The 25,841-nt window shown below is 38.4% G+C and overlaps 2 protein-coding genes and 1 long non-coding RNA gene across 7 annotated transcripts in view; 1 reads left to right on the top strand and 2 right to left on the bottom strand.

Annotated features, from left to right (window-relative positions):
* snrpd1 (small nuclear ribonucleoprotein D1 polypeptide) overlaps window positions 1-2,663 on the bottom strand; it is a 32,510-nt gene extending 29,847 nt beyond the window's left edge. Inside the window, exon 1 of one of the 3 annotated variants that reach the window (XM_069911586.1) lies at window positions 2,572-2,663. In XM_069911586.1, coding sequence (XP_069767687.1) covers window positions 2,572-2,585 — 14 coding nt within the window. In that variant the 5' untranslated portion in view covers window positions 2,586-2,663. Of the gene's footprint in view, window positions 1-2,370; window positions 2,475-2,571 lie in introns of those variants that run through there. The other 2 variants (XM_069911596.1, XM_069911577.1) reach the window with 2 other exon arrangements.
* LOC138749771 (uncharacterized) lies at window positions 2,041-25,487 on the top strand. Its single transcript, XR_011348855.1, has 2 exons — window positions 2,041-2,879; window positions 25,310-25,487. It is a non-coding gene; the product is annotated as an uncharacterized lncRNA (long non-coding RNA).
* The window catches only part of LOC138749713 (phosphatidylinositol-3-phosphatase SAC1-like), a 65,397-nt gene continuing 45,380 nt past the window's right edge, over window positions 5,825-25,841 (bottom strand). For 2 of the 3 annotated variants that reach the window (XM_069911482.1, XM_069911474.1), the window contains exons 10-21: window positions 25,265-25,351; window positions 22,537-22,587; window positions 22,256-22,324; window positions 22,089-22,168; window positions 19,948-20,046; window positions 19,658-19,796; window positions 15,966-16,035; window positions 15,381-15,453; window positions 12,077-12,170; window positions 10,119-10,211; window positions 7,738-7,795; window positions 5,825-7,238 (exon numbers count right to left, since the gene is read on the bottom strand). In XM_069911482.1, coding sequence (XP_069767583.1) covers window positions 7,102-7,238; window positions 7,738-7,795; window positions 10,119-10,211; window positions 12,077-12,170; window positions 15,381-15,453; window positions 15,966-16,035; window positions 19,658-19,796; window positions 19,948-20,046; window positions 22,089-22,168; window positions 22,256-22,324; window positions 22,537-22,587; window positions 25,265-25,351 — 1,050 coding nt within the window. In that variant the 3' untranslated portion in view covers window positions 5,825-7,101. The remainder of the gene's footprint in view (window positions 7,239-7,737; window positions 7,796-10,118; window positions 10,212-12,076; window positions 12,171-15,380; window positions 15,454-15,965; window positions 16,036-19,657; window positions 19,797-19,947; window positions 20,047-22,088; window positions 22,169-22,255; window positions 22,325-22,536; window positions 22,588-25,264; window positions 25,352-25,841) is intronic. The other variant, XM_069911490.1, reaches the window with a different exon arrangement.

Below are 25,841 nucleotides of genomic sequence, written 5' to 3' on the forward strand. Positions count from 1 at the left end.
TAAAAGTTGTTAAAGTGATGGAGCCCATATGAGGTATAGCAGATGTAAGTAGGGAGGGATTGGACCATGGAGTTGAGGCAAGATGATACCAGTTCAGTGGAGCAGGAGCATACTAAAACAATGGGTCTGCCAGGGCAATTGGCTTTGTGAGTCTTGGGTAGGAGGTTAAACCAAGCAATGCAGGATTTTGAAACAGTAAGCGCTTTCAAATCGCAGAACATGGGTAGGATTACTGGGTCTTGTGCCTCCTGCACCTCTCAAGTAGCAGCCTAACCTACCTGTAAAATTACCAACCTGGCAATTTCAGGGGAAATCCTGCCCCTGCGATGATAATGGTGAGTGACGCATCACATAGTCACAGCAAATTGCCTGTTCCATGTTCTTTCTGTTCCCTTTTTATTTAGAAGTTCCAGAGTAACCTGGTGAGCCATTTCCCCTTTTAAATAGCCTTTTACCTGGGTCTTCAACCTAGAAAAGTGCCCTGTTAACTCATTTTACAAGGCAAATCGAAAGGGCTGAACGAGGTTAGAGGCCATGGGAGGGAGACGACCAGAAGGGAAGCGGTTAGAGATGGTACGCGAGATGGTTGCTTGATCCTTATGGTGGAGTCCTGATCAAGGGGCAAGTCAGATGTGCTTGAGAGCTGTTGTCTGGCCACTGCAAGGTAGAGCTCACTGCGTCAAACCACAACTGCACCACCCTTGTCTATAACGATGACTTAGATGATGTGACTAACTGCATTGTTGTCACATTTATAGAGAATATTTGGGAAAGCAAGTTGAAGAGTATGTTAAATATGCAAAGAGATTAACAAGATTAAGTGGACATTCAATTGACAAGAGTTGTACCAATAGGGAAATGAGAAGTTATCCATTTTAATAAGAGAAATTTTTAAAGCAGAATGTTCACTAAATAGATTAAGAAAACAGAAGGCTGTTATTCAAAGGGGGTTCAGGAAGCTGCCATTGCAACATCAAGTAAAACTTTGATTTCATTTAAAGAGGAACCTTGATGCATTGGAAGCAGCTCAGAGAGGGATGAATGAAGGATTATCTCATGAGAAACAATTCCGTAAGCACCATACTTTCTTGGTGCAACCACACTGACATAGCAATGAATCCATTTCCTGAGAAGCCCAAGGAATTTCAGCATGCCACCAATATCTCTCACCTATTTTTATAAATTCATATCACCAAGTATCGCAGATCATCTGAGCTTGGTGTGGAAACAGCTGTTCAAGACAACAAAAAAAAATCACAGATGAACGTACCTCAGGCTATCCCAAAAACCAACAGCCCCTCCAATGACTCCATTAATACCTGCTACCCCAGGAAAGCAGATGTTATAGTAAAGGGCCCATCACACATCATCCATGATCTCTCCTCCTCTCTCTCCCATCCCCCCCCCCCCAAAAAAAATCAGGAATACAAAAACCTCCTGATTCAAGAATATTTTCTCCCATTCTGGTATCTCTTGAAAATAACTCTCATTTGGAAAAGATGATGCCCTGTACTTTTTTCTTAAAATTGTATTTATATATAGATAGATATATATATATCTATCTATAGATAGATATATATCTCTATATATCTATCTATATATAGATAGATATATATAGAGAGAGATATATAGATATATATATAGAGATATATATAGATATATAGATATCTATAAATAGATATATAGAGATATATATAGATATAGATATATTATATATATATATATCTCTATACATCCACGTATTGCATTAAGTGGTGTCTGGAAAGTACACAAAAGAAAGCGTATCTTGGGCACATGACACTAAATGATTGAAAGATGTCTCAATAATTATTATTCTGAAGAATGGAGTTGACACAAAATTACTGAGGGGATGGGGGGAGGGGGGGGGGAGATGCAAGAATATTTCCCCCGGGGGGTGGAATATTTCATCTAGGAGGTGGAGGTGGAGGGGAGAAAGTGCAGTCCAGACCCAGGACTCACTGGTTCAAGAGTACCAGTTTACTTTTTATTTCACAGGAGGCTCAGGCATTTTCTGCTCCAGAGAGCGGTGGTGGCCAAATTGTTGAAGACACAACAGGCCAAGCCACGCACTTTGAATGATCGAAGAGCTGAGGCCACACGATTGTGCCGAATGATGGAGCGGTCTCGCGTGACCTACTCCAACTCTTTCCGCATCGCACAGCACAACGCGGTGTCGTTTCTTCGATGATGCGCCTGCCAAATTTCCGGGACTTCTTTCGCTCCTCTCATGTTAAACAAGCGCACGTCGGGCTCCGGCTCACAGCCCGATCAACGGCTCACGCCCGCACGCTCTCCCGATCCGAACCCCACGTCTGAGTTCCCATCCGCTCTCCCCTGGCGGTCACCGACCTCACCCGCGTCCGCGCCGCTTCCAACCGCGTGCCATCAGGCCTCAGGCCTGAGATCAGCCAACAGCCTCGTCCTCCCGCGGAACCAAGCCGGCCCGCCGTTTTTCTCCCCCGGCCTGCCCACCCCTGCTTCGCTTCAGTTCGTGCACGCGCTGTGCTCTGCGTGCGCCGCAGAGCCCCGAGTTCTCGCCGCTCAGCTTACCGAACCAACTTCATGATTGCAGCGGTCGAAAACGGTGGCGCCCGCCTCAGCACAGCGCATGCGTGAGTGCCGGCAGCTCAGCCGAGCATGCGCACAGAGGCAGGCGGAACGCTTTTTTTTAAAAAAGGGCCCGGTCCTGACTGACCATTCAAACCATGGAGTTACTCCAGCAGTTCGCTGTTGGCTAGAAATATCCTATCAGGTTGCATCCGTGGAAGAAACAGAGTTAATATTTTATCATAACTGGGAAGAAAGCAGGCTTAAAATGAAGACAAGGAGTGGAGGGAGCAAAATAACGTCTTGAGAAGGTGACCAACTATGTACTTATCTCTGCGAGAGGAAGTCAGCGGGTCAATCAGCATCAGTAGGAGAAAAATAATTGTTAACCTTTCTTCTCTCCCTCACTCTGGCATCTGCCAGACAACTTCCTCTGTTCAAGATCCTTCAACTCTCCCTGCTCCACCAATCCCCCATTGGCCCCACTCCTACCCCTCCCACCTGACTTCATTATCACCAGCTTTTCTCTTCTTCACACTTAGTCCTAATGAAAGGTTCCAGCCTGCGATGCTGTGCCCACATCTTGAGATCTAAATCAGGGGACAGAAAAAGAGTATGCTGCAGCATCCCATTAGGTGGCTATGATAACATATTGTAATATAAACATAATTTAAACAGTTGATGAATGTGAACACATTAAGTGCTTGGGCTGAAAACTATAAACCAAGAGATAAATAATCAATAGGAATTTGAAAGTTAATGATGCCTGGATGCTTCAGTATTGTTAAGACCCCCATTAAGTTCAAAGGCCAAATAGACAGACTCACATCCAAGAATAGAAGAGAGTGCATAAAGGACAACAATGCAGTCAGCACCCATTGTAAGGAACATTTCAAAATTTTTAACCAAGACTGTCTTTGGTATGAGTACACTTGACTTTTTTTCCCCATGACATGCTGCAGTTACAATCTTCCTGCCCCACAAGAAGCTGAAAAGGTCATCCAATCAAAAATCTTCAACCACCTGGTTCTGATATTGTCACAAATTAAGAACTATAACACAGGGAAAGGGGTCCTTCATGACAACAGACATAAAATAACTAGCTCAAATCTAGGAGAGTCATTAAGCACTTCTTTGAACTCACAAATCTCTCACAACTCATTCATGCAGAATTGTGGAGGTTCCTTAAATTTGGCTAAAATTTTCCAAAAAGATTATCACCATCCCCCATCTCTTCCATGACAAGCAAAGTGTGATCCATTCAGTTATACCTCCATCAAGCAACCTCTCCTGGATTAGACAAGGTAAATATTGTAGGTTGAAGATTCTCCCAGCAAGAGAGGGCAGGATGCACATTTAAACTTTAGGGCTGAGGGTACAAACACAGCAACTTGGATCTAGAATTCACTGCCTGAAATGGTGGTTGAAACAAATCTGGTGGCAGAACCATTGGGGGGGGGGGGGGGGTGAGGTGGGGGAGAATGAAATCCACATGCAGAATTGCTCCAAAAATTAGATTATATTAAATGAGTGGGTTGCCTTTGTTTTCTGAAATCTACTTCTACCAACCCCTGCTGAAATGAACAGTTCTCTTCACCTCAGGTACTGTTGTTCACTATCGTCATCCCTCTCCTTGCAATCTAATGTCCCTATGTCAAATTTAGTTCTTCCCTTTGAGCTGAGATGCTGTCATCTCCAAAATCAATGTCCATCTTTCATGAAATGCATGTTCAAACCTTTTCATCCACAGAACAAAACAAGCAATTTTTCAATCAATGCCACGCCTCATCTTACAGATTCTGTTTCAATGTACAAAGTCACTTGCAAGATGTTATACCATTTCAGTTGATTGACATCATACAACTCCAGTATCTCTCCCATGTCATCCCAGCTGATGGGACTTCATTCAGCAAGATTTTAAGAAAAATTAGACATTCAGCTCAGTAACAGGCCATTTTGGCCCATGAGTCCTTGCTGCCCAATTTATACCCAATTAACCTACACCCCCGGTACATTTCAAATGGTGGGAGGAAACCGAACCCCTGGGCAAAACCCACACAGTCATGGGGAGAATGCGCGGGATTCGTACCCCGATCCTCATCGCTGGCATTTTAAAGGCATTGTGCTAACTGGTATGCCAACTGTGCCTCCTTTTCTGTTTATTTCATTGTTGCCAGAGATTGATTAGCCATTACTTCTCTTCCCAAGTCAGTGAACAGAATGTTGGCGATTGGGATAGATAAGAGAACGGATACAAGGGAGTGCAAAGCAAAACTATTTTCACTCAGAGTAATTAACATCTGGAATCATCAGTCTATACAGTAATGAAAACAAAATTGTTGCCATCAATGTCATAGGTACATGAAACTGAATAAATTTCAAGGCTATGAGGAGAGTAGGAAAAATTTGCTCCTAATTATAATCTCAGTAAGCTCTTCTGGACAATTGAGGTGTTTTTTTTCCAAAATAGCACTTGTAAAGTTTATGGACAGAAGGATACTTACAAAAGGTTGCATTTTTATGCCAGTACAATGGAACTGTTTCAGTACAAAAATCCATTCAGTCCCAATTCCTCCACTTCTCCAAGAGCAAAGCAAATAATTTTCTGTACCCATTTACAATTCTCATTTGAAAACCGATTGTTTTCAGAAACTCTTACATAAAGCAAACTGTAGATCATAACCTCTCTGTACAAAAGCACAATTTTCCTCACATCTCCCTATACCCTTTAACCATCACTTTAAATAGGTGTTCTCTGGTCCTTGAAATTCATTAATTAGGACATCGTCCATTTACTCCATTTAAACCCAATTTGCTTTGCATGTTTGTCAAATCTCTTCTCAACTTTATTTGCTACGATGAAACCAACAGCTTTTCCAGCTCAACCCTTCACTTAAATTCCCCCATCCCTGGACTATTTAATAAATCTCTTTTTTTTTGCACATTTTCCAGCACCGTTCTGTCCTTCCTATTGGATGCAATATTCCAAATGTAGGAGACCAGAGTTTCAAAAAGATCCAACAAATGTCCTCAAGCCTGTAAGAAACCCAGGATGACACATTTTGCTATCAGTTCTTAACGTCATGCCACTATCAAAGATAAATGTAGAGATACAGCCTGATCTTTTTATTATCAATAGTATGGATCTTTCTATTATGGATATTATGCAAGCCCTCTCCATTTCACAGGTTCAACTTTACAATCACCTCAAACTGAGCAGAACTCATATGAATTAATGGATAAATTAAATAAATAATAATTTTTAAACTCATATTTAGACTTTATTCATTTCTCTGAAAAAACACAAACATAACACAGATCAGGGGAACAGTGGAATGAAACATGGATAAAAAACAGGAGTTACACATATAAATAGCAATATACCTCCCCTCCTCCTACACCTAACTCTGTCCCACACTAGTTTTATGTGAATGATTGAGTCAATTTCTTTCACCAATTTGATAATTGTCAATACTTGCCTTCAACTTTCAAAATACACTGATTGAATCACCATCTACCTCAATGATTGCACAAATATTTGAAGGGATTTGAAAATTTGCTGTCCTACTGCACTTTCAGATGTGTCCTGTACATCTACAATGTATTTAAGAGTATGTAAAAATGACAAATAGAAACTAGGCACTGTTTGGGGGGGTGGTGGAAGGTGAATCTCACTGCATTATTTTTGATACCAATTACAATATAAATGATATTATGAATATTTCATCAGTTTTTTAAAAAATATCTAAATATTGTAGTTCATTATGCAAAGAAGGAGGTGCTCAAGTAAATGCATATAAAGGGTTTCTTTTACTTTGCTAAGTTGTCTTTTTCATTGGAGAGCAGATTCAAACATTCAATTATGATTAAAGTATATTGCAATTATGGAAAACTGTCCCAACAGACAACAGAAGATAGTCAATTCTGTAACATAATACAAATTCCAAAGTCATCTAAAGTTTGCTGTACAACTTTGCATATAAATTAGAGCCCCCTGGATAAAAGTCACACTTGTTGCAGATAGATATTTGCACAATGTTGAGAAGCAGCAGCTTTGAACTGATCAAAAGGAGGTTATTCGCCAATTTGATATCCAAACTTTTATACAAAACATTGAATTAATCAGCTTTAAGTCTGGAAGCAACAACTTATTTTTGAGATAAGTTATTGCTCCATCAATAGTTCATGATATATGCAAACTAGCTGTGTGGAAGAAAGGAGATCAGAAGGTTTGCATTTTAACTGATACCCTGTATAAAACACCTCAAACTGTTTTCTTTTGGATGCCACCACAGGAAGATCACAATTATTGGAATTTTTAGTGTTTCTTAGAATCACTCAGAATTCTGAAAGGAGAAGTTTATAACTGTTAAGGCTGAACGATCCAACCTGGATGGATCGTGACCATTGGTTCCAGTCAATCATTTTATTTAAAAATCACCATACAATGCTTGGTGCGTGGAAAGCAGGTTAGAAGATCCTCCACATTTGCACAGAATCTTGACGACGAAGCTGCTTTCCACAGGTACACATTCAGTCCATCTTCTCTTTCTGAACCAGCTTCGGAGCATCAACAAACTCTTTGCCATTGAAGAGGATGACAGCAGCAGTCCCAAAGCTAGCACTTCCCCAGAAAAGCACATAAGCCAAGGTCTCTGTCCAGGTGTCACCTAACATAAGGTTCAAAGAATAAAGTTACATTTGTTAACTTACACTATTGAAGCAGCATCAACAGATTTTAATATTGAATAGAAAAGTAATCAGGAATTTTTAATATTACATATCCAATTTAGAGCTGTCAATTATTATTATTGTTTGGACGGTGTTTAATGTGGAATCCAAAGTAAAACTACAAAGTCTAGAACACAGCACCTTGTAATATCCTAAGTATGACAGAGTCCTCCCACAGCAGTTAAACATTGGAACAGCATTACGTTATGAAACCATCACTGCTAAAGCTTCTAACGACACAATCTTGTCAACAAGCTGAATCATGAGTCACTTCTTTTTTAACAAATGCTGTCTGTCCTGTCAAACATTTCAGATTTTCAGTATCCATACTATTTTGGATAAGAACCAATCTGAATTTTAATTTAAAATGAATCCCAAAATAAAGGAAAAGAAATCACTAATAATGGTTATTTGTTCTAATTTCAATATTTTCCTTACCTGCCATAAGCAAGCAGATTATGCACATTGAGAAAGCCACAATCATGATTATGGGCAGCTGTGAAAGAAAGTACAAAAATAACATTTAACATAGGGAAATTGTTTCAGGAATTACTTTCTTTAAGCACTAATGCAAAATATACAAGAACATTTGGTCGTTCCAAAGAGGGCTATTAGCTTTATGACACTTGCCCTTCACTACCTCCAACTTCTGTGTACGAATTTTTATTGATGAAAGTGGGAGATGAGCTGGCAGTCAGATACCTGCACTTATTTCATTGGTGGTCTCAACGCTCAGCAGAATTTTGTATGTGGCTTCTCAACTTTACATCTGTGATGGCTAGTAGAGGAAGTGAGGCTCTATTCATTTGTCAAGGTGTGCCAACATAAAGCTCCATTGTGATTTAATTGCTTTAAATTTAAACTTAAATGTACACATTCAGCACAGTAACAAGCCTTTCCAGCCCACAAGCTAAAACCCTCACAACCCTCCCCCCCACCCCAAATGTATCATACATTTTTGGAGGGTGGGAGGAACCGGAGACCTGGGGAAACCCATACAGACATGGGGAGAATGTATAAATTTCTTACAGGCAGCACCGGATTTGAAGCCAGGCCGGAGGCACTGTAATAGCATTGTGCTAACCGTGACGCTAACTGTGCTGCTTTAATGTTTTTAATTCATAGGACTTTAAAATAAAATTACTAAACAAGGTAATTATTTAGTTTTTAGGTGTCTAGAATATTATTAATTTAAAATGGTCAACATTTTTTGAAATTAGCACATTTTCAAAAAGTTACTCAAGTCTTAGTTGCCACTTGTGGCCCAATCTTCTTTGCAGGACAACTCTCAAGTATGCAAGGTCATCTCAACTATCCACTCACAGTTGAATAATTACGGTATGCATATGTAGGCAAGTCTGACCAATGGGTTGGATCGAGAGCAACCCAACATGATACACAAGATTGTTTCCAGTTAATGCAGAAAATATTATCAAAATGAATCATTTCAATAGATTTTTCAGATTAGTGTTTGAAGTTTTCTGGATCTTGCAGAGGAGAAATAAATAAAAATTGATATTCATATAGGATCTTTCATGTTCCCTTCAGAATGTCCAAAGATACTTTACATATACTGTTCTAATATATGAAAATTAGCAGCCAATTTTCACACAATAAATTTGCATAATCAGCACAATGACAAGGAAGGTTTTTTTAAAATAATACTGAGTAAAGTACGATTGTTGGCATAGACCAGCCATTGTCAATTTTTTTTTGGCTATGGCCCCCTTAGGACTCTGCTCAAAGTTTAAGGGCGCCCTGTGGAGCAGTCTAGTTGGTTTCTGCTCTACTTCCCTCCTACCAACTACATAAATGCATTCAAAAAAATTTACGATTTCAGTCCATGGCCCCTTTAAATGTGCTGTGACTCACATAGGGGTGGTGGGGGGGTCATATGGCCCCCATTGAGAATGGCAGGCTTCAACACCAGGGGAAAAAAAACATTAATTGGGACATCTTTCATTTATCTAAACTTCAAGCTTCAAGATCATGTCATTTGATCTTTTGCATCTAAAAGATCAAACGAGTCTCACTTTGTTTTTTCACTTTAAATATGGCACTTTAAGTATATAATACACAGTAACGAACCTCACTAAAATATCTAGAACAAGACTTGAACCCATATTCATCTGATCGAGAGTTCGGTACATTATTCAATGATGCAAAGATATGCCTCCCCAAAACACAAGTTACAAGTCTGCAACAGTACTAAAGATTCAAATTATAACCATAGTCTTCTTTGGCTTGGCTTCGCGGACGAAGATTTATGGAGGGGGTAAAAAGTCCACGTCAGCTGCAGGCTCGTTTGTGGCTGACCAGTCCGATGCGGGACAGGCAGACACGATTGCAGCGGTTGCAAGGGAAAATTGGTTGGTTGGGGTTGGGTGTTGGGTTTTTCCTCCTTTGCCTTTTGTCAGTGAGGTGGGCTCTGCGGTCTTCTTCAAAGGAGGCTGCTGCCCGCCAAACTGTGAGGCGCCAAGATGCACGGTTTGAGGCGTTATCAGCCCACTGGCGGTGGTCAATGTGGCAGGCACCAAGAGATTTCTTTAGGCAGTCCTTGTACCTTTTCTTTGGTGCACCTCTGTCACGGTGGCCAGTGGAGAGCTCGCCATATAATACGATCTTGGGAAGGCGATGGTCCTCCATTCTGGAGACGTGACCCATCCAGCGCAGCTGGATCTTCAGCAGCGTGGACTCGATGCTGTCGACCTCTGCCATCTCGAGTACCTCGACGTTAGGGGTGTGAGCGCTCCAATGGATGTTGAGGATGGAGCGGAGACAACGCTAAAATTAACATGGGCAATTAATTTCAAACTCACCGCTAGGAACCTCCACTCTTTCTGATCATGTAAAAATGCCAAAGTATCAGCCTCATCCACAACATAGTTTCCAAGAAATAGATCTATAGAATCCTGGAAGATATACAAATGTATTAATGCATTAACAGAAAACTGGGATTTATTTAAAAAGGAATTGCATATAATATTTCTTATTCCTCCTTCTCCTTAGTCATAGTATCTTTATGGAAATGAAAAAAGCAGAAACAAAAACAAACAGATCCTATAAATCTGAAATGAAAACAAAGTGCTGGAAATACTCAGATAAGGTAACATATGGGAAGAGAGAAATAGTTAATATTTTGTGATGAAAGTTGTGATGAAAATTCATTAACAAAACATTAAATGTTGCTTCTCTCGCCAAAGATGCTGCTTCATCTGTTTAAACATAGAATAATTACAGCACAGAAACAGGCCACCTCGGCACCTTTAAATGTGACCTCTAGTCTGTGACGAACCATTTTTTTTCTCCTAGTTCCACTGACCTGCACCCAGCCCAAAGCTCTCCCATCCATGTAAATGTCCAAATTTTTCTTAAATGTTAAAACTGAGCCCACATTCACCACTTCAGTCATTGACAGAAGAAAGGAAATGCATTCAAGCTTATGTTCTCATCTGTGGGAGAGTCTTTGACATTGTGCCCTGGTATTCTTTACATCAGTGGTTCTCAACCTTTTTCTTTCCACTCACATACCATTTTAAGTATTCCCTATGCCATTGGTGCTCTGTGATTAGTAGAGGATTACTTAAAGTGGTATGTGGGTGGAAAGAAAAAGATTGAGAACCACTGCTTTACATCCTCCTTGGCCTAATGTTTCATCTGTACCTTCCACGATAAAGCACTCCCTCAGTATATCACTGAAATGTCAAAATGGTCCTTTGTGCTCATGTCTCACACAAATCCTTGAGCCAGATAGATGGGAAAAATAGAATAAAATAATCCAAAATTTGGAGCAAAATAATGGGGCAGAATGTTAATTGATGATTAAGAATAAAACAGAACAATTAAGGAATTGTCACTGTTGATTGGACTGTTCAGATCATGTTATTTAAAATCAGCTATTCTGAATATTAAAGAAACAAAGATCAACTTGTATCTCAGCAGAATATTGGATAAAAGTTTAATAATAATCTCCACAGCAGATGGAGGGAGGGAAGAAGACATTCAGACACAAAAACAATAGATTACCGCTCAGACAATTCATATTCGATCTCTACTTCGAACTGCAAGTAAGGAGGTAGCTAACCTCTACAGTGTTAAAGTATTTACTCTCAAGAATTCTGCAAAGACACCACCTCAAGGATAACCCAATCACCCCTAAACAGGAGCAGTCTCTAAAGTACCTAAATAGCTCCAAATTCCACCACAATTGACAATATTCTTGTCTTCTCTACTCAAAATACTACATTTGATGAGAATAATCAGTAGATTAGAAAGCTAATTTACCATAAACACAAGATGTCCTTGGATTGGAAATTCCACCATTCCTCAAAAGAAGGAGCATAACTAGTCAACACTACTAAGACAGCCTGACACATCTACGGCCCAAACATCCAGAGTCTCTTTCTGCTGAGAGCCAAGAATGCTAATGAACTTGTCAAGGACAAGAGGCAATCCACATCAGAAGAAAAGATACAACTACTCAACCATATTGAGTGCCCATGACTGCATCAAGAAGCAAACTATTCATGACTTTCACCATATGACATCTTCAAGAGAAATGCAGGTATCTGCATTAACTATTATACATGGTCGTTTTTGACTTCATAGTAGTCTTCAACCCTGTCATCAAAGATAAAAAGAGCCATTGTCCACAGAAACTTGCTCTCATCTAAACTCTACCACATAAAAGAAAAAAGAAAAAAAAACCTGTAAAATAAGAATCCTCGATAGTTGTTAATCAAGATCCAGGTGAGAACAATGCAGAAAAATATCTTACCTGTCTAAATCCATCAGAGAAATTATTCTTGTAATATCTTATCATTGAATTCCATCCATCCATTACAAGACCCCATTTAGTTCTTTTCCCAGTTCTAAAGAAAACATATGGATGAAGCAAATTAAAACAACAGCAAATAGTTAAGCTGAAGATTTTGTGAAATAGTTACTGAACAACAGATATATTAAAACAAACAGGCCAAATGTGTAGTAGATGTCAACTTTCACCATTTAAATTGGAGAAGATAACATAACTTTTCCAAATGATTTCAGTAATCCAACTCACTGTGTCATTATCAGGCCGATTCACTAGCATTGCAAGAAAAATTTAATGCCTTTTCAAAGCACATTTCTACCTCCCAACTAATTAACTCAAGTGCTATTTTATGATCAAATACTTATTTAATTTACCCTATCTGCATGGATTACATTTCAAATACATCAAATTATTGTGTATGCACAAACAATAGCGCAGACTAGAGTGTATACATTACACACATTTCTAAAAATTTGTATCAAATAATGGTGCTCAGAAATATTAAAAGACACGCAAGTATGTATTGTGTGGCAGTGTTATTACAGGTGCCTTTTAACAAGGATTCCAACACCAGCAGCTCCAAAAACCGGCACTTTCTTCAGTAGATGACATTACACATAAGTGCCATTAATTTCCCATAATAAATTCTGTTTTCAGAGGGAGACCCCCCAGTCCCAGCCCCAATGGTCACCCCCTCTTACCTTTAGTAGAAAGGTGACTCTTGGCGCCCAGCGCCCGGTGGGAGAGAAGCAGGCAGCGGCTGGCTCAATGGCAGAGCAATTCCAGCTGCATGGGGGATTATGAGTATTGATTCAGTGTGGCACTCCATAAACTCCCGGCTTGGCAGCAATGCATCTCTGCTGCTGTTTGGTAATTAGATTGAGGGGGGGAGGGGGTGCATCAGATGGTGCTGCACTGCCAGAGCGTGCCTGAGGGCCAGCCCGACAAGCTGGTGGAGCACTTGAAAGCCACCAGTGTAAAGGTTAAAATCTTGTGTTTTTGATTCTTAGTAATTTTGTGCCTATTCCTTTTAGGATAAGATTGTTTGTAGTGTTATAATAGTCGCTGTGATGTCATATGTCGTAATATCTGTGCAGACATGGAGCTTGCTTTATTATTCTTCGGAAAACCATGGAAGATACGTGAGCTTGAAATATTTTTCTTTGAATTTGTCTTAATAATTTCTTATCTTAATCATCTCTATAATTTCTTATTATAATTTTATATCATTATTTTTTAATATAGCCAAATACTTTGTTTATTCATCATTATGAAAATTTTGATGTGAAGTTATGCAAAATGTTTATCTGTTTATATCAACAAATTAAAGCTACATAAAATTGCTTCTACCAAGTTTGGTTTATTGGAGTGATAAGATAGTAATTCGGAATATCGTCCTTGCATTTCTTTCAACATCTTGAAATTGGAAAATAACAGAACATGGAAAGTGTCCTCTATAACCGGCGCTCTGTTCCACCATCTCAATGGCGCATGTCGACCCCCCCCCCACGCCCCATTCAGCCCAAAATAGTCTGGCATTGGGGGTGGGGCTGACGACGGATGGTGGAGCGGAAGGAGCGAGCCATTTGCTTAAAGGGACTGAAATCAAAATAATTCCAACATCTGGAAGATTCCGAACAACAGCAGGCATCCTGGATATAAAGTTATGCACCTGTACTGGCAAACTGTAATCTGCTTTTAGAATACTTTGAAACTAAAACTCAGAAAACATAATGGGAAAACTTATGGACAATGCTTCCTTCTCTGCTCCAACACTCAGTCGCAATTTTTTTTTTACAATTGGGATATCTAAAGTATTGAAACAAAAATATGCTTTCCCAGCCATTCTGCCTGTCTGCAAGTCTGATTATTTTGATATTCTCAATATTGTGGAACTCTGTGAATAAAGTAAACATTATACATGATGTGATTGGCTTCTACATTTAATCAATTCCAGTGAAAGAATGCTGTAAATAGAAGATATCCAACAAATATCAAATGGAGTTTAGAAGATTTCTTTGACTGAATGTAAGATATTACTGCACCTGGTGATTTGATGCTCGCACTAGGAATAAAAATGCAATGAAGAGTACAAGAGTAGTAGGAAAAGATAATTAGAGTGTGGCATATTGGACTATTTAAAATATGAAATTGTTCTTGACCCTGTTTCTGCAATCTTCTCCAGTCATATAACTTTCTGAGATCTCTGGTTTCCTCCAATTCAGGTTTCATTCACAATGCACTGCATCGCTACTATTTTTTTTTTTTTTTTTTTTAATTTTTTTATTTTTCACACCATAAATCACATTAGCCATGATATACACAATTTCTTTTTCACACATACACTGCATCGCTACTAGATGTCCTGTCAGGTCCAGAATTCCTTCCCTAGAAAATTCTGTCCCTAATCTTCCTTTAAGATGCTTCTTAAAAATCATCATGTTCAACCAAAAACAATAAGCTGGAAGGATCTGCTGAGTCCCTCCAGTTTCTCATTGTTCACTAAGTTTACAGCTTCTGCAGTTTTTTTGTGTTTCCCTTGTTTTGATCAAGCTGTTGGTCATCTGCCTCAAAACAGTAAAATGTCTGTTATCCAGAATTCAAATAACTGGCAGCCTCAAGCAACCAGAAAATTCACTTATCCAGCATATAACAATCCCCATAGGAGCTGGATACTAGGGCTTTTACTATATCCCCTTTGGTATCACTTACTGCATCCGAAATTAAACTGTGATCATCTACATACAGCTTTCTCTAAGGTCAAAATTCAGATTTATTGTCAGAGTACATACTACACAACCCTGAGATTATTTTACCTGCAGGCCAGGTAGATTTTCTATTTATCAGTAGTACAAAAAGAAACTACTCAAAAAGAGGTATGCATACAAAAGAAAGAAATGCAAGCAAACTGACTGCAATACAGAAAATAAATATTCCATAATAAATAATGTGCAGTCTTGAAATGAGTCTCTGATTTTAGATGGTTATTTCTACAGGGCAGGATGAAAATACTGTCTTTATGATTCCCTATACAAATTTTCAATAATGCAATTGATAATGCAGAGAAAATATCAAACAAATTTTGCAAAAAATATTTGTTCTGCCATTTCCTTAGCCAATGAACACTATCAAAATCAGTTTATTTACTCAAATCACCACAGCTCCACTTCCCTTGTTTCAGTTTCATAACTCATACAAAACTATACTCCGTTGAACAAAAAAAAACATAAATTAGTCTTTGTAATCAGACAACCCAAGAGATGCTTACCTTGTAAAGTCAGTCTTTAAGGCCCCAGTTCCAGCATACTGTTTGGCACATGCATTTGCATTATCTGCCCATGCTGTGGACAAATCAAATCATTGCTAAGCTCTTGTACTTGAATTAAAAGTAACAATTTCAAAGTATTTATAAATAGTAAAAATAACTACATCTTATATGCTTAATTCTCTCCCTGAAATTTCTCCATTGTTACCTTTTGCACTCAAAAGACATGAACTCTATCCCCCAGCAGTCCATTTGGACATTCTTACATCTTGGTTTAAATGGGCAGTAATAAGACAGTCCTTGCCAGCAGGCTTGGAAACATCACAACAATTCCCGCTTTATTATTACCTAGCATCCAAGCACAAAGCCACCTAAAAGGAAGCAATGGATAACAAACCAGAATTCTGCCTCCCTCTATCACCCAGTAATAATAAGATCTTAAGAATAAAATTCATCATCCTGCTCCTACTTCTAGAATTAGAGAACTCAGCAATCAAATACGAAACTATTTAGGGTCAAATCTAGAGCCCACGATTTCACATTGAAACATTTCAGCAAAAAGATTCTGAAAAATAAATGTAAACTCACCATTTTTATAAACCTTTTCAAATTCTGCTTGCTCATCGATTCTTTGTCCCACGTGAAGAACACCAAGCCGCTAAACCCAATAGAAAGAATTATTTTAACAATGTAATGTATTACCTGTTGAGTTTGTTCATGTTATTGCAGAGGGTTCAGAGTATAAATCTGGAAATCTAGATGTCTTAATGGTGTGAAGGAATATTTGTTCATGTATTTGGGAGATAAATTGGTAAAATTAGAGTAGGTTACATACATACACACACTTTAAAACAGATCGTATTTGAAATACTGAAGAACTCATATTCATTGACTTTATGGAGAATGCTATGCTCATTTCACAAGTAGGTGCTAATTGAAATGATGTCATGAAATAAATGGACTGGAGACACTCTGGCTGTTGAAAGCTCTTTGCAAGGGTCTTGACAGAGTGCACAGAAAGGTCACTCCTGGGTTCTTGTTCACCTAAAAACAACAGATGGGATATGGTAAATGCCTGGCACTTATGTGGCAAGAATACCATTTACTGTCTACCAAACCAAGGTAGGGTGGATGTTGAGAGATTGTTTCTGCTTGGTCGGAAGACTGACAAAGGATCATGATGTCAGAAAAGGGGAAGAGCCGTTCTGAGAATGAGCGTCTGGAATTTCAAATTTATGGGGATAAGAATACTGTTTGAGACGATTCAAGACTGAATTTGAGAGTTTCTGGCACCGGTTGGAGGGAGGAAAAGGTGGGTGGGGTGGGAAATCACAACACATGGATAGGAGGGGGAAGGCAAGTGAAATGATGTACAAGATCAGCTGTGAGCTAAATGGTGGAGCAAACTTGAAGTTGTTCAGCCTACCGCCATCCTCTTTTAATCTCATCAACCGAGTCTTTGAACAGAGGACATTTAGAGGCAAACATTTTCTTTACAATGATAGCCAATTTCTGCTTTATAATTTTGAATAAAGTTCCCAAAGAGACCAGGTCATCAGTTGCACGTTGGCCAAACATGGTTTGTGGTTAAGACTTCCATGCTAGGGCAGAATGGAAAAGACCCTGACGCAATAACATTAAAATCTGGCATCACCCACCCATCTCCTCCTTGAAGCCCAAAGCTTCCCAATTAGTAAGCCTTGTTTCCAACTCTTGAGTCAAGAGTTCCAAGCAGTCAACCATTATCATTCAAGTATTCAAGACAATCTAGCCTTTAGTTATTGTCACCAGGTTCAATAGCATTCTCGGTGGTTTGTATCTTGACACTAAGAATGCAATCACTGAGCTTGGAATATATGCAAACTCAAAATATATGGAGAGCCAAACTAATTACCCATACAATAGGCAATAATGTCTTTAGTTTTTCAATTTGTTTCTAAATAATTCAGTTTTGCAATGTTTTCATTGAACACTTCCCTCTTTAACACAGCAAAATGCTGTATGGGTAATTAGTTTGGCTCTCCATATATTTTGAGTTTGCATATATTCCAAGCTCAGTGATTGCATTCTTAGTGTCAAGATACAAACCACCGAGAATGCTATTGAACCTGGTGACAATAACTAAAGGCTAGATTATCTTGAAAACTTGAATGATAATGGTTGACTGCTTGGAGCTCTTGACTGAAGAGTTGAAAACAAGGCTTACTAATAGGGAAGCTTTGAGATTCAAGGAGGGGATGGGTGGGTGATGCCAGAAGCTGCCTGAAGAGTATAGCAGTAAGCAGAACTAGCAAGCATTGAGAAACGTATGGCCTTCTCAGGTATAGTCAAGATACCGCTGAGAGAGGCAGGTCATGCCTCACAAGCCTAATTGAGTTTTTTGAAGAAGATGTGGCGTATGCAGACTCGAAAGGCCAACATGGCCTGTCTCCACTCCGTAAATGGTTATATAGTTATATAGATTTTCTTAAGGCATTTGACAAGGACTCCCCTGGTAGACTCATTCAGAAAGTCATGAGATCCATGAAATCTTGGCTGTGTAGATTCAGAATTAGCTTGTCTGCAGAAAGAAGAGGGTAGTAATAGATGGAATGTATTCTGTCTGGAGGTCAGTGACCAGAGGAGTTCTGCAGGGATCTGTTCTTGGACCCCTGCTCTTCACAATTTTTGTAAATAACTTGTACACAGAATTGGAGAGATGGTCAGTAAGTTTGCAGATGACCTGAAGGTTGGAGGTATTATGGATAGTGTAGAAGGTACAAGGTTACAATAGGATATAGACAGATTGCAAAGTTGGGCAGGGGAGTGGCAGATAGCGTTCAATCCAGAAAAGTATGAAGTGATGCATTTTGGAAGGTTGAACGTTAAGGTGGAGCACATGGTTAATGGAAAGATTCTAATCAGTGTGGAAAAACAGAGGGACCTTGGGGTCCAAATTCATAGATTTCTCTAGATTGTTGATTAATAGATTATTTAAGAAGGCTTATGATATGCTGACTTTCATTCATCAAGGGATTGATTTCAAGAACATGAGGTAATGTTGCAGCTCTATAAAACTCTGATTAGACCATACTGGAATATTGTGTTCAGTTCTGGTCACCTCATTACAGGAAGTGGAAGAGCATGCAAAGGAAGCTTACATGGATGTTGTCTGGATTAGAGAATGTGTTTTATGAGGCAAAGTTAATAGACCTTGGGCTTTTCTCTTTGGAGTGAAGAAGGATGAGAGGTGACTTAATAGAGATCTATAATATTATGAGAGGCATATATAAAGTGGATAGCCAATGCCTTTTTCTGGGGCTCTAGAAGCAAATATCAGAGGACGTGTAAAAGGTGAAGGGGAAAAAAAGTTTAGGGGGTGACATCAGGGTGATTTAAAAAAAAAACACAGGGGCTGGAATGCATTGCCACAGGTGCTGGAATGCATTGCCACAGGTGGAGGTGGAGGAGGCTGGTACAATAGGAAGATTTAAAAGACTCTTAGACAGACACATGGATGGATGCAAGAAAAATATAGGGATATGGGTGTGACGTAGGGAAAGTTTACATTGTTGAGTAGGCTTATGTAGCACATCATTGCACAACTGTGCTGAAACATTCAATGTTCTAACTGAGATCTACACTGTCACTGTTTATAAGGAATTTGTATATTCTCTCTGATACTATATAGGTTGCCTCCGGGTGCAACCAATGACCTAGGTTTGAAATGGCACAGTGTTAAGAGTTTATATGGTGTTCTCCAAATGCTATGATTTCCTCACACTTTCCTATAGGGTTAGTAGATTAATTGGTCACGTGTGTATTTGGCCAATGTGGGACCAAAAGAAGTCAATATATCCTGGGAGAGCGGGCCCTTGAAATCAAGAAACACTGGATGCCATCTTGAAAAATGAATCCCCACAAAGGGTTTGTATGAGGCGGGTAATTTACTACCTCAATATTATAATCACCGAGGATGGCAAAAATTTATTCAGGTCTGCAAAGAGATGTTTTCAATACATTATATCTACCTTATCTGGTTTCTCCCTGTTCAAGGTATTACAAAGATGGACAACTTCTTTAAGATGTTCCTTAATATCTAATGCTTTGAATAATCTTTGGCACATTTTCCCTTAAATGGCGCATCGTAAAATTTATCCTCTTATGCTTTTTTGGAATATTTTTGCATATTTGTAGGTGCTGCATTAATACAAGTTCTTGTTACTCTCACAGTGACATTTCTGACTTAAGAGCATTTGAGTATTAAATAATCGCTAATTAACTATTAAAGAGCTTCCAACCTGAAGCTGTGACTGAAGAGAACGTCGTGCTATCAAGCTTTGAACCACATTTGTTCGATCCAAGCAGTCAATGCAATTGGTCCTGAAAGTTCCATCCTGCTGCAACAACATCTTTGCATCGGAATCCACCAAGAAATAGCTATTTCAGAAAAACAGAAATCAACAATACATTTCCAAAATAAATTCAAATAATCAAAACTTACTGCAACAACCATATATTTTCACTTTCACATTAATGATAAATGGCAAAGGCTTCATTTTTCTGTAATAATAAGGCATAAACTACTTACCCAAATTCATCCTGTTGATCTGCCACTCGATCCAAAAGGATTTGAAGCCGATCCCATCTCATATGGCTGCATTCTTTGTGGAAATCAAATGCACAGTATCTGCAAAAGTGCCAAAGTTACGAGAGGCAAAATAAAAAAGGAAAACAAATGAGCAATGGCACTTTGTTCACCTCAGGACTTTATTTTTTTGAAAATGATCCTGTAGCGAGACTAGAATAATTATAGAATAATGTCATTCATCTCAGTTATGAAGCAGCAAGTTGCTCTTCAAGCCATTCTCTTGAACTGTTCATCATGAAAATACTCCCATGGTGCTATCGAGTCGATAGCTCCAGGAATTTTATATAGCAATGATGAAGGTAGAACAATACATTTTCAAGTTTGGATGAGATGAAGCAAGAAGGAGAACGTCACTGTGAAATACTGATATGAGCACTCTCGAAACATACAGATCAGTGAAGCTTCAAAAATGTTACACTTCGCACTCTCACATCAATATCTGCATAAAAATAAGATAATTTAAGTTTGGATATAGGTTTTCTAAGTACCACCTTAAATTGTAATAAGTATTGCCTTACACAAAATGAAGAATCATTAATAAAGCTAAGAGTGGAGTACCAATCTTCATCTCAAAATGTTATGTTCAAATATCATTTGCAATTGTTTTTAATCCCAGCCATTGAGGCTGATCATAAATCCAAAAAATTATTATATTAATCCACCCAAAAAAAAGCATTAAAATGAATTAAGAATATTAGTATTTGAGATTCGAAGAAAATCAGAAAGCTTGGACTGAACAAAATGTCTAACTTATAAATATCTAAAATATCAGCTTCACTGATCCATATGTTTTAAGAGCACCCAAATTTAGAGAGATTTTGGAAAGATACTTTTCCAAACTTTATCAATGACTTTTAAGATCAAAATAGAACTGTTTGTTAATTGCTTTGTTTGGTTTTCCATGTGAGCCAGATATAATTCTATCTGCAACTCAGGAGAAAGTTTTAGCCTTTACCATGCTGACAGCCAGACGAGCCATTTTATTGAAATGGAAAGATGACTCTTCACCTACCCATACACAGTGGTTATATGATGTAATGTCCTATTTAAGCTTGGAGAAAATTAGATACAACATTAGAGATAGAAAGTTTCAATTTATAAAGATAAATACAATCATGATTGGAAGAATTAAGAATTTTGAATGTTCCAGAAATTCTCTGTCTGATCCACAATTTCCATTTTCTTTTACAAAGGTAACCTTGATTAGAGAGAAGGGGGTAGATTAGATTTATTTTTTAAGGTTTTTTTTGTTTGTTTTCTTTTTTTCTTATTATCAGGATTCATTTGGTAAATATGGGTTTCAACATGGTTATTCAATAACTTGTTTCTCATGTGGATTAAGGAACTGTCTAATGTAGGTCCATCAATTTTTTTTGTACTTGTTTTTTGTACATGTATTTTCCTTAAATTTTTTAATTTAAGTTCATACGTCAAACTTAACAAAAATATTTTAAAAGAAAGAAATAATAAGATGGGAACTTTGATATATTAATGAGAACTTGGTTTAACATGTCATCCAAAATATGGGGCTTCAGGCAATGCATCACTCACCCAAGGATTTCAATGGATCTGCCATTCTGAGATCAAGCTCCTGGAGTGGGATTTAAATCCTTAACCTCTGACTCATTCAGACTTAACATGATAGTGGAGCAGAACAAATTAATCCTACATATTAAATACTCATCTTTGAAGAATAGCCCAACAGAAAATGGATGTGAGGTTTCATAGAGGGACTGTGAACTGAATTGATAATTAATTTGGAACAATGCTTCATGGCTGTATAAAAATAAAGTTCAGGTTGCGAATGGCTAAATGGGTATGACTTCAATGCTGTCACATTGATGGTCATATCAATTTTTGCAGGCTGTCATTCTCTTTGAAAATAACTAATTACAAAATGCTTAGAGGCATTTTAAATGCCAGCCCCACTCTTCTTTTGCGACAACTGCATTACTGCTTTCCTTCCTGTCCAGTAAATGGTACATCAGGAGGAGAAATCTAAATTAAACAAGCCACTATTCTAATATAAGCACAGATGCCAGGCGGTGCTCAGCTCTGAAAATGATATGATGGAAACGTACTTAACCATTCCATTCTCTAAGCTTGCTGTCATTTTGGAAAAAACCTGTTCAAGAGATTTTTCTGGACCTTTTTGATCAACCTGTAAAATATTTTTTTTAAAAATCAGAATTTTTTTTCAAAGTTAAAATTTTAGTATTATAGACACATGATAAACGCAGAAACATACCAAATTAATTACGACTTGCTTCCCATAGCTTATTAGCTGGGAATCAAAATGCCTTTGAAATCCATCCATCTGCAATCAAAAACAAAAAATGTTAACATTCCTCTTTCATAAGAAATTCAAAAGCACCACACTTCAGAGTGCTTTTTAATGAAGCAAAACATCCCGATAATCTAGGTAGTGCACTAAAGCGCTAGAAATGCTCTCTAAGACTGCAGTGGATGTTAATAGGACAAGCAATTTGATGCAGCACACTGAAACATTGTGCAAATTTCTACACTTACCGCATGGAGTGCAATTTGCTGCCCAAGTACTGCAATGTTAGACAAACATTCCTGGAGGGATGAAAATGCCAATTTCTGAGCCAAAACAAATCACTTGCCCTATTTTTAATTCTTAACTGATTACAAACACCATGGCTGAATTAGAATGACTAAAGAAAAATACTAAAAACAACTGATATCAAAATGAAACATTCCCAACATGCTAAGTGTCTATTGAACTGACTCTCAGTGCAAGAACTTGCACTTCTGTACAGATAAACTATAAACTAATTATCAAGTCAAACAAGATATTACAGCAGATGCCCAAGAGCTTGGTTAAGGAATCTATTTTAGCAAACAAGTTTAAAAGACAGGGATTAAAAAAAAAGATTTGGAATGGAATTCTGGTACTCAGAGCCTCAATAGCTGAAGGTACAAAAACAAGTAGAAGCTCATATGTATTCCTGGATCAAGAGGGTTATTGTATGATCATGTTTGATCCAGCCTGTACTTTGCATTTGCTGTCTGATTTATTCCTTCAGCCTGACATATCCATTATGGCCCCACATGTTTAAAAAAAATCTAGGCCCCTTTGCCATTGCTGTACCAGATACAACTAGGCCTCAGTCAATGGATCCCAAGGCTCCATCCCACAGACTATCTTGTTAGCATTTTGAAAGCTCATTCCTGTCACATTCTTGAAATACTCTTAAATGCCCCTAATAATTGTATACATTTAAATACAGCTCAAAACAATGTAAAACAGTACTTTAAAATTAATGATGAAACACACTTTTAAGTTAATTAACATCAACTGCTTATGTCCATATATCTATTCAATCCAATTCAGTGACCTTTTCAAATGAGTGGGCTGCACAACATAGATTGACTGTGAAACAGATGTAAAGAGCATCTTGCCCCTCAGGACAACATGACAGTATTCTGCCCGTGCACTCATTATTGACCAGCATGATTAGTACAACACTGTTATGGCACCAGCAAACAAGATCAGAGTTCAAATCCCGCGCTGTCGAAAAGGAGTTTGTACGTTCTCTCCGTGTTTGCGTGGGTTTCCTCCGGGGGCTGCAGTTTCCTCCCACCATTCTAAACATTCCTGGGGTTGCAGGTTAATTGGGTGCCATGGGCCAAAATGGACTGTTCCATACTTTATGTCTCAATTCAAAAAAATATTTCATGCAATGGCAGAGCAGATGTTAAGATGAGATTTAGATGTTAAGGTTTGAGTTACAGGTAAAGGTTATGCAGACTGGGGCTTTTTTCTCTGGAGCGTAGAAGATTGGGAGGGGACTTGATAGAGGTGTTTAAGATTTTAAAAGGGACAGACAGAGTAAACGTGGATAGGCTTTTTCAATTAAGAGTGGGGGAGATTCAAACTAGAGGGCATGGTTTAAGATTGAAGGGGGAAAATTATAAGGGGAACATGAGGGGAAATTTCTTTACGCAAAGGGTGGTGGGGATGTGGAATGAGCTTCCGACAGACGTGGTCGAGGCGGGATCATTGGTTACATTTAAGGAAAGACTGGATAGTTACATGGATAGGAGAGGACTGGAGGGGTATGGACCGGGTGCTGGTCAGTGGGACTAGGAGGGTGGGGATTTGTTACGGCATGGACTAGTAGGGCCGAACTGGCCTGTTCTGTGCTGTAAGTGGTTATATGGTTATAAAGATTCTCAAGTCACATGTACTGACTTTGCTGGTGAAATACAAGTACGTTCAGGCCTATGAGATTTAGAAGGGTGGAGCCATTTCATAGAGTTGGATGGAATGGTTAGAATTTCAAAATACAGCCTTAGTTTACCTGAACTAATGCAGCTCAGCAAATGTGGGGAATTAGTGAATGGGGCTTGAATGGGAATTACTTTTTTAAAACATGAGTAGAAAGAGGAGGCCAGCAGTGCTTTGCAGGTCTAAAGGTGACAATGTCATAAATTAGAGTCTCAGCAGAAGATAAAATATAATGAGGATGGAGTAGGACATTAGAGTACAAGTCGGTGATTTCAGTCGTAGCATGCATATCTGGTCCAAAGTTTCCACCAACCTCAAATAATGCATTGTGGTTCTTAACAGTCTGATTAAATTAGAAATATACACTGTGTATCTGCATCTTTGTGTGTGAAATTGGGTGGGGTAGTTCAGCAGACAAACAAGAGTTGGTTGTCTGCCTAATGTTTCAATCTTCACCAGATAAACAAAGAAATCAATGGTAATCAAGTATTAATGATGGACCAACATTGTGTCAACTGAGAACAGTGAAATGGTTAATAAAGATGGTTGTGGGATAAGCCAGGTGCAGTCAGCATACTTTCTTTTTCTTTGGCTTGGCTTCGCGGATGAAGATTTACGGAGGGGTAATGTCCACGTCAGCTGCAGGCTCGTTTGTGGCTGACAAGTCCGATGCGGGACAGGCAGACACGGTTGCAGCGGTTGCAAGGGAAAATTGGTTGGTTGGGGTTGGGTATTGGGTTTTTCCTCCTCTGTACAAAAGATAATCTGAACATAAGGATTTATTGTCTTCAACAATTTTTTTCAATTACCTAAATTTTGCTTCTTGTAACAAATGAATTTGAGATACAAAGTCAATGCAATTGTCTGTTAAAATAACATTTAATTGTTCCTTAAGAACTTTGTTACAACATAAACTATAAATACATTATATTATCATCGTGGAACAGCTCACTGCAGGGCAAATATTAATGAAATAGATTATTATATTTTAAGTGTACTCACGTGATTCATGGATTTACTGATCTGCGGCTTTGGTTTATACCTCAGGTTTGGCCTCTGTGACCAGAAGAACGGAATTGACCCCCGTGTCTTGAAAACAGAATATATATTTTTAAAATATTTGGTGGTCCTCAAGAATGATTTTTTACAATACATCAGATCTTCAGAATTATCTTAATTGCATACATGACTACCCATTAAAGCCATGAAAAGAATTCTAAATAAATCGTTTCATCTTTATTTCTCATATTATCTTTATTTTCCCACCAAACTCAGTTGCTTTCCATGGTCTCTATTCATTTGTTCTCCAAAGGGATAAAATATTTTGGTCAAAACAACATCTTTATATAAAGTCTTTAATGCAATAAGAAGGTATGAAATAAGAACAAGATTAGGTCATCTGGTCTGTTGGGGGTCTGGTTTGCCATTCAGTTAGTTCATGACTGATCTGGCTGTAGACTCAGCTCCACTAACCTGTCTTTTCCCAACAATTCCCTTACCATGCAAAAAAAAATGGTTAGTATTTTAAATCTATTTAATGAGGCAGCATCTACTGTTTTCGTAGGCAGAGGATTACAAA

This window comes from Narcine bancroftii, chromosome 1 (genome assembly GCF_036971445.1).
Source record: "Narcine bancroftii isolate sNarBan1 chromosome 1, sNarBan1.hap1, whole genome shotgun sequence".
NCBI lineage: Eukaryota > Metazoa > Chordata > Chondrichthyes > Torpediniformes > Narcinidae > Narcine > Narcine bancroftii.